General features: G+C 55.0%; 2 protein-coding genes across 2 annotated transcripts; both read right to left on the reverse strand.

Annotated features, from left to right (window-relative positions):
• Positions 1 to 790: 790 nt before the first annotated feature.
• LOC112638303 lies at positions 791 to 2,063 on the reverse strand. Its single transcript, XM_025409796.1, has 2 exons — positions 1,984 to 2,063; positions 791 to 1,928 (listed from the first exon to the last, which is right to left on the reverse strand). Exons 1-2 carry the CDS (start codon positions 2,061 to 2,063, stop codon positions 791 to 793), a joined length of 1,218 nt encoding a protein of 405 aa, XP_025265581.1.
• Positions 2,064 to 6,855: 4,792 nt separating this feature from the next.
• LOC105258641 lies at positions 6,856 to 9,051 on the reverse strand. Its single transcript, XM_011270009.3, has one exon. The coding sequence runs from the start codon at positions 9,049 to 9,051 to the stop codon at positions 6,856 to 6,858; it is 2,196 nt and encodes a 731-aa protein (XP_011268311.3).
• Between the last annotated feature and the right edge of the window lie 423 nt (positions 9,052 to 9,474).

The following is a 9,474-nucleotide window of genomic DNA, read 5'->3' on the forward strand; positions in this document are numbered from 1 at the left end:
CGAGGTGCGATAAATTAGTCGCTAATAAGTCGATAAGAGTATGCGTAAAACTAATCTACGATGCAGGAAACATACGAGGCACGCGAATCATCGCGCGACGCGTCTCTGTTCACATATCGCGCAATTGATCGCGTCTTTGTTCACATGTCGCACAATTGATCGCGTCTCTCCAACCACCAGTTGTGCAGTTTGCACACGTTTTCCAAGACGCAATTCTTCGCGTGATAGCCGCAGCGATAAACGAGAGTCGAGGCTAGCGTTCGCAGGAGTCCGATATCCTCGTAATCGGCGTCGATGGTCTCGATCGTCAGGTCGCGCTGCTCCGTGACCTCTCCCGCGATGTCGGTCAGCCACTTCTTCTTCTCGCGACCCTTGACGTAGATCGTCACCGCGGCGTTCGACTCGAAATCCCTCGACGCGCGATATATCGCGTCGCGAACGATCTGCTTCGCGTACCTATACTCCACGTATCCGTCGGTCCAGTGGAATTCGTGGTGATAAGAGTCAGCCAACAGGCCTGCGACTTCTCGCTCTTCGTCAGCAGATTCCACGACATCGGCGCGCGAAAGACGTGATACATCAGATCTCTGCCGTTCGCGAGTATCGCCATCTCCTTCGTCACGAATCGCTCACTGACGACGAAGCCCTGCAGATCGACGAAGATCGGCGGGGCGATATCGCCCGTGACCATCGTCGCGGCCATCGTCGAGAGAGAGACTGACGTTTATTCGCGTCTCTCCCCGATATCTTCGCGGTTTCAAGATTCCTCTCCCCTATTCGACGCGTCGTCTTACAGGTTCTTACGCACAACGTTCATCAACGGATTGTACTCCACCACGCGATCGTGAATGATTAGACAGTACGCCGTGGTGTTAAAAAGAACATTGTCTTTGCAGTCGAATTCCAGACGAACGTCCACAGTGGCGTTTTTAACCGCTTCGTTTTGGCGGGAACAATCTATCACCATGAGCGGGCCGCAGTATAGAAATTTGTTCATAGTCAGGAGCGTCTCGTCGCTCGCGGATCCGTAATACGTTCGTCGAAATCTCGCGTATGCATCGTACAGTACAGCGATCTTGTTCTTATCGAAGTCCAAATTCATATCATCGTACGGATAAAAGTCGAAATTGAGATACAACTTTACGTTGGTCAGATTGCACGCGTCGAATCTGGAAGCGTCCTGCGACAGGACGTTCTTCCATCCGATCTGCAACGCGAAGATGACGTAACGTGGTTTCTCAAGCTGCGTGGTCGCTTTTACGGCCCACAAGTATTTGGTCGTGCTCTGCAGGAGCGGAAACTTGTAGAGATTCCACAAGCGAAAGGGCGCGCTCAGATATCGGCCGCTGTTCAACGTGCGCAACAGCGATAATTTATTGACGTCATTCAACACCACGTGCGGCACGCGCCACTGTATCTTCGTGAGCTCGACTCTCGGCTCGTATTTCTCGCGCGATATCAGACAATTGTTGTCGTTTCGCGCTCTTATCCGAATCAGCTCGTGACGCGCGTTGATGATGACGCGCCTGTAATCCTCGCAGAAACCTAGCAGCGTATCGAGAGGAACGCAGAAGTTGAAGTCGCCCGTCGACGCGACGCTGTTCGGTCCAGTCGCGAGATCCCATTCAGCGTTCTTCAAGATCTTGCCTCGTTCAGCCGTCAACGACGCGTAGTTCTTGATCGTGCTCGTTATTCTGACGTTGCGATTATGATCGATCTCCACGCCATCGAGCTCGTAACGTATCTCCTCGAACATAAAGGCGACGCAATTGTTCACGAGCCACGCCGGCGTCGAGGACACGGACGGCTCCTTAGAGGCTGAGGCAGGTTTACCCGATTCACCGCTCGACGCGGGCGGCGGATTATTCTTCGTATGTAGTCTACCTTCGACGTAGAGAAAACTCTCGCACGGCAGCGTATAGGTCCTGCTGTTGTATGGGTATTCGTATCTCGTCGCTGTATCCGAAAGTGGTGTTGGCGTACGGATTGTACGTGTGACTCTCGATCTTCACGATGCGATCGTCGAAGACGGGTTCCCCGCCGATGTTCAGAATGTCATTCATGTCGTCGAACTATCGCGCGGCTCTCGGTATGACGAAACCCATGAATCACAGAAAAGCGACGTTGGTGGCGGATAATCCGCCGACGCCCCTCTCTCTCGAGCGCGCGACTCGAGTTCCCGCGACGCGATCGCGGTCACCGCTGCTGCCGCCGCGATGCGACGTCGCGACGCTAGATTCGCGCACGACGAGCATCGCCCCATTCCCGTCTCTCGCCGCGTGCTCTCTATCGTCTGCGTCGTACGTGCAATCGAATCGAGATCTCCTCGTCGCGGAAATCGATCAATCGACCGTCCTGATCGACGACGCGCAGCGATACGTCGGTCACGAGTCGCGCGATGACCGGCAGATAAATGATTTGCCTCGGAATCTCCGACACTTTATATCCTGGCGGAACGTTCGGCGCGAATTCGTGTATCGTGTGGGCGGATCTCCCGTTCACGTACGCGTTCGTCGTCAGGTTGCGAATCGTGTTAACCGCGATAATGCTCACGGGCTCGTCGGACGCGTATCATTTGTTCGGTCGCAATACGCGAGACTGGGAGAAACCTAATAACGATCCGATATTGTTCGGTTTGGTGAAATTAATTCGGTACGCGCATTTGATTTCGCTTCTCATGGTATTGTCGTTACCGCGAGAACGCGATCGCCGCTCTCGTCCTCCGCGTCCTCGATGTCGTACAGATATTCGTCGTCGTCGTCGCCGTCGCTGACGCCATCGCCGCCGTCTCTCCCTCCGGTACTCGCGCTCGGCGATTGTCGCCGTTTTCGAAGAATCGCGGCTCTCAGATACGCGCTTATGTTGCGCAGCTCGTAGGATCCGATCGGGATCGTGATCGTCTCGTCGTTGTCGTCGAAGTAAAATTTATTGTTCGAGGAATTCACATTCGGAATCGTGTTGTAGGTCTCGAAATTGGTTAGGCCGAGCTCGTAATCGTCGTCGCTCAGATCGAGAGGCGGAAAGTATCTCGCCGTGAGAACGTTGCTTCTTCCGGTCAGCGTGAGAATCAGACATGATGGCGCGCGCTATCGCCGTTAGAGACCGAAGGGCTTCCTTTTTCCTCCTCCCAAATCGACTCGTCGAAGGAAGCGCAGGCACAATTGTCCGCAAACGCTCTGATCATACGTCTGCTGAGAGTCGCGATTGTACGCGATGCGCGTGTCGCGTCCGAGATAACGCACGAGTTCTCGAGGCGAAGATTGCCGAAAGCGTCGAAGTAGATAGCGTCTTTTCCCCTTTTAGCGTATGCCACCCAATGCGTATCCAGCCCCGAGGCGTCGTCCAGATTCACGATACCACTCTCGTCACGACGAACTCGCGCCGGCAACGCGTCGCGCATGAATACACCTCTGAAATGACGCACGCGAGCGCGCTTGGCCGCGCTATTCAACGTTCGTCGTGACGCCGATCGGAGCTACGACGTCGTCTAACGCGCGCAGAGGCGCGACTTTGTTTACCTCTTCCTTTTAACCGTTCGTCTGCCTCGTCTCGCGATGCTTCCGCCGCGCTTGTAAGGCGCAAGATACAAACCGCGACCCTCCATCGCTCGATTGTGTCGCTGCAGCTCCTCCAATTGTCGGCGCGCGGCCTTATCGTCGTTCACCATCTTCGCCACGCCGGCCGCTCCGCCGATCAGCGATCCTAAAGCTCCGAGCACCGGCAACAGCGGCAGGAAGCCGCCGCGTTTCGCCGCGGGAAGAACTCGTTCTCTCGTCGTCCTCCTCCTCGTCGAGATCGTTCTCCTCTTGCCGCCGCCGCCGCCGCTCTTTCTCGCGCCTCTTCGCGCTCCAGTCATACCCATTCCTAGTTTCGTCTTCGCCTTCATAGCCGCCCTTACGGCCGACGCCGCTGCTTTCTCGCCGAGAGTCGAATCCTTGGCCCGGATACACTCGAACGCTCTCGCTTCGAGCGTCCGATCCGCGACGTGCCGATCGGCGAGATCGCCGCTCCGCGAATAGGCGATGTCGTGCTCGCGGCAAGCCGCGTCCAGCGGATTGACTCCTCGATCGCCTCGCGCGAGCCGCTTCGCGAGACGAGTACCAGGACCGCAAAACTGATATCCTGGTATATGTAGTTCGAACGGAAGAGCGTTTATAGTTCTATTGAGCAAACCGCTACCGCCGATGACTGCCGTCGCGGCGTCCTCAGCGTATCTCATACGCCTCGATCGTCGATGCGCTCATCGTCACGCCATTTCGTTCTCTCGGCACATGCCGCAGTCTTTGATGCACGGCGGCGGATCGTCGATGTGCGTCTTGCCACGGCTGATTGTGATGCTTGTGACAGAGGCGATAACGCTGCACATCCGGATCGTCCTTCAGATGTATAGGCAATCTCTCCCATAATCGATCGACGAAATCGCCTTGTCCAGCAGAAGCTTCTTCGGAACGTACTGCAACTAATCGACGCTAAGTCCGAAAATATCGTAATCGTCAATAGAATAAACATGACGAAGCATCGCGCGCGCGCGCGTAACTTTATCGCGTCACCGTCGGACACGCCTAACTGCGCGATCGTTTTTTTTCCCTCTATATATATGCTCGCGAGGGCAAATCCGCGCTCGTTGCTCGCGCGCGCGCGAGCCTGCGCACTGAGACAGGTTCACTCGCGACAACGAGGAAGAATCGCGAGAGAAGAGAGAGAGAGAAAAAACGATGTGTTTCGTGCGTCAACCAATCGCGATAAGAGTGTCCAACGTCGACAGTAAGACGCGCTCGGTGAACGAAGAACCGCGAAAACACGGTAATCTATTATCGACCGCAATTCGCTGCGTAATCTGCGGTCCCTCTAATTGCGGTAAAACGAACGTGCTGATAAGCCTTCTGGAGAGTCCGCACGGCGTGCGATTCGAGAGCGTGTACGTTTACTCGAAGTTTACTCAGCCTAAATATCGATATCTGGAGAAATTGTTCGCACGGTGAGAGCGGACATGGTGAATAATCAGCTTATCGCGAGTATGAGGACGCGAGTGGATAACAACGCGGCCTCGTCGGCGAAGAAAATTGTCGCTCTGAGCAAGAAGATCGATGCTCTCGAGAGCGCCGCGACCGAAAGATCGAGCGCTCTGGAAACCGACGTTATGCAGATTCGCGCGAGGGGGAGCGCTCTCAAGAATCGGCTGCAAACGCTGGAGAATCTGCAGGAGCTTGCCGCGACGAGGATCGAGACCGTCGAGGCGGAGAAATCGGCCTCGTGCGCGGTCGCCGACAAGCGACTGGGCGATCTGGAGAGCTCCGTCGAGACGAATCGGGCGAACGGGGACGCATCGAGCAAACGCGTTGCGCGAACTGGAGACCTCCATCGCGCGGCTCGAAGAGATCGATGAAAACGGAGAAGCGAGTGCGCGCCTTGGAGAGATCTCTGTCGCACGTGAAGAATATAGTGGCGAACAACGAGAGAAATCGAGCCGCGTTGAGCGGTCACGACAGAACGCTGCAGGAGTTGACGGCGAAGGCGCTGACTTCTAACGCGAAATTGCGAGAACTGCACGCCGAGGTGGCGCGTCTGAGGAAAGACGCGAACGAACTCGCGAGGAGAACGGCCGCGACGACGACAACGGCGACGAAGGCGGCGGCGAAGGCGGCGGTGGCTGCGATTCCTAAGACGATTGATCCGAATAAGGTGGTTATAAAACTGGACGCTAAAATTCTTTTAATAAGCAACAGTTGAAAAGAGGGTAGAAAAAAAATAGAGACGGCGAGATGAGCGCCGCGAAACGGAGACTCGTGTACGAGCTGCACGCGCCCGCGAGAAAGAGCTTCCCCCGCCGCCGCGTCGCGGTGCGCGGATACGACGATCTGTGGCAAGCGGACGTCATCGAGATGCGCCCTTATGCCGGACAGAACAGAGGCCACAATTACATACTCACCATCATCGACGCTCTGAGCAAGTACGCGTGGGCGTTCAAGAGAAAGAGCGGCGACGAGGTCGCTCGAGCCCTGTCGAGCGTGACGCGCGCCTCCGGGCGCCGCCCGAGGAATCTGCAGACCGACAAAGGAAAGGAGTTCTACAACGCCGAGGTGCGAAGATTCGTAGATAGACACGGAATCAATCACTGCTCGACGTATTCGGTGCTGAAAGCGTCGATCGTCAATCGCACGCTCACGAACTCGATGAGGAAGTACTTCACGCTGAACGGAACGTACAAGTGGCTCGACGCGCTGTCGCGTCTAATATCCGAGTACAACTCTTACAAGCATCGAACCATCGGGATGCGTCCGATCGACGTGACGCCCGCTCGAGCGTCGAGACTCCTGTCGATGGTGTACAGCCACCCGAAGATCGCCGCTCCGGGAAAATTTCGACCGAACGATCCCGTGCGCGTGAGCAAGTACAAGACGCTTTTCGAGAAGGGATACACGCCGAATTGGACCGCGGAGATCTTCCGCGTAGCCGAGGTGCGATGGACGAATCCCGCGACGTATCTGCTGAAGGATTCGCGCGGCGAGCCGATAGCCGGCGGATTCTACGAGCACGAGTTGCAGCGAGTCTCCGATCCCGACGTGTATCTCGTGGAGAGAGTGCTGCGCCGAAAGGGCGACGCGGTTCTCGTGAAGTGGCTGGGAATAAACAGGTCGCATAATTCGTGGATCGACAAAGCCGACATATTGTGACGAATATACGTATATTTTTGTGTAATATTAAAGATAAGAAAATACATCGCGCGTATTGTGACGCGTCGCAACGAATATATATATATATATATATATATATATATATATATATATATATATTGTGTAACATTAAAGATAATAAAATAATTACGCATATCTATAAAAATACATCGCATCGTGCTTAAGATTTATCCGCGCCTCTCCTCACAGAGGTATCCTGTAGTGCCCGCACGGCAGAGTGTCGGTCGAATCCGGCACGACGCTTATCGTCGTACGGACTGAGCGCGACCTTCGACTCGCGCATGATGTACACCTCGTGTAACTTGGATCTCAGGCACGACTGCTCGCGAGTCATCTCGATATCGCGTCTCAGGCAGCGAGCGTAATCGTCGAACGTCAGCGTTCTCGCGACGACGCTGCTCTTCACGCCCTTGCTCTTCTTAGTGTCGCCCCTACCCTCAACTCGCAACGCATACATCTTCGCTTTGAATCTGACGAACTCGAGCATGAGAGCATCGTTGTTCTCGTCCTTCATCAGACCGAGAACCTTCTTATTCGCACGCGGCACGCCGTAAGGATTGTCGACGGCGTAATCGCTCATGTCGAATCTATCGATATCGCGCTTCATTCGCTCGTACGCGTCCTCGCACTCTATGCTATAAATGAGACTGTCCGTGTCGGTGTACAATATTTTACACTTATCGCCGTAGAGCGGTGACATGTATTCGTAGTGAAACGCGTACAGACGAATCTTGGATATATCGAGAATGGACATGCCTACGTAGATCGGTTTGTCGATCTTCGCCTCCAATTTGCGCAATTCCACGGCCATGAAATTCTCCGACAATATGCTTCTACTGAAATTCGGCTTGGAGATTAGCGCCTCGGCTCCAAATCGCCCGTCCCATCGAGTCGCGAGTCGAACGTCCACGCGATTGCGCACGTTCTCCATGGTCTTGCCGAAGACGTTGTTCATCAACTTGTATAGATTCTTCTCGAAATCGTTACTCGCGTTAGTGCGTAAGCGCGTGTTAAGTTCCACGTATCCGCGTAACCACGGCGACTGCGAGAAGCGCAGCGCGTGATGAATCCTCGTCAGACGCAGACCGTGACGAACGCACTGCTGCAGATTGCGATAGTGCGTGACGTATCGGCGCTTATTGTACAGCGTGGCTAGGAGTTTGCTCTGCCGCTTCTCCGGCGGCTTATCGCGCGTGGGACAAAACGGTAGATCGGCGTGGGCGTCAGCCGGATAGTCGAGATCGACCTCGAGATGTGTCCCGACGGTCGAGTCCTCCGTCGCGGACATCACGTCGAGACTCTCGAGGTCGTCGACCCACTCGAATCGCTCGTACGGCAACGGCTGACACATCGCCCAACCGTACAGATTGTTGATATCGAGATACATCAGATAGATCGACGATCGCGACGGATCGTACGCGCTCATGTACTTGTTGTTAGCGCGAGCGTATCTGTTAGAGCACTGACTCAGATCGCCGCGTATTCCGCATTCCACGAACATCATCATATCGATATCGGTGAGCAGCTCGAAACGGACCCCCGTGTACTTCAGCATCGCGTCCCATGTGTATCCCGGCAGCGTGAAGTAGTACGCGGGATCTAAACCGTAACTCTCCAAGCAAGCGGCGCGAAAATTTTCGAACATGTCCGCGAGCAGAAGAACGTCGGTCTTCAGATAGAGATCGCTATAGTCACCCAACGTTTCGACACTAAATCGCTCCCAGACGCGCGTCGCGTGCGAGTAATCGCTCTCCGATACGGTATGAGAACTGTAGAAGGACTCGCGCGGCGAAAGACGCGTCTCCCGCAATCTCTCGACGCTGTCGACGTACTCGTACGGAAACACGCCCTTGCGCGTGAGAAGCCGGAAGTCGTCGTCGGCGAGATCGCGAAACTCGCCTCGCGCGATCGTCAGTTTGTTCTCGTCGAGATACGACGCCAGCTTCTCGAGACCGGCGCCTAAAAACTTGAACGAGTCCACGAATCGTAATTTGACGCATCTGGAACGCACGGCGTTTCCCTCGTCTTCCTCTGCCGCCGCGGTATCTCGAACGATCTTCGAGAAAGCTATGTACGATTCCTTCGTCACCGGCAACAACTCGACGCTGCCAGGATACGCGTTAGCCACATCCTTGATAATGAAGTGCGCGTCGTAACCCGATAGATTGTGAAAGAATACGAGTATGACGTAGGAGTCTTTGTAATTCAAATTGCACGCAGAATGCGTCGGACCTCTGAAACGGCCGGTCAAGTGACAGTGATCGCGAGTGTCATCGGTCTCGAACGGTCTCTCGCACGCATAACAGGGCGACGCGCTCGTGAATATCTCCCGCTTGTCCGGCGTCAGATCCGCCATCGGTACCACGGCGAGGGCGACCTTCGCGCGAAGCGCCACATCGCGCAACTCGCGCACGGACCACGCGACGCAATCCTCGCCGCGATAAAATCAGTACGCCGACGCGACGTCGTCAAAGGAGCAGCGCGTGTAATAAGCCACGCTGTAAACTCTGTGATGCTGAACGATCCTCGTATTCGCGGCTCTCCCGCCCTCGTCCCCCTCCTTCCTCTCCAACGCGCACTCCAGATCGGCGTACACCACGAACGGAATTCGCTCCTTTCTCGAATGATGATCGAACGTCAGCCACCTGTCGTCCTTGTCGGGAAGAACGATCGCGCAATCGTTCAGCTTGCCGCAATCTTCGCTGTGCGCCGACAGTTTCTCGCTCGTGCGAAAGTAATGCATGCATCTGAGAAATGAAAGATACGCGTTAGATCGATA

This window comes from Camponotus floridanus, unplaced genomic scaffold (genome assembly GCF_003227725.1).
Source record: "Camponotus floridanus strain SB8 unplaced genomic scaffold, Cflo_v7.5 scaffold283, whole genome shotgun sequence".
Classification (NCBI taxonomy): domain Eukaryota; kingdom Metazoa; phylum Arthropoda; class Insecta; order Hymenoptera; family Formicidae; genus Camponotus; species Camponotus floridanus.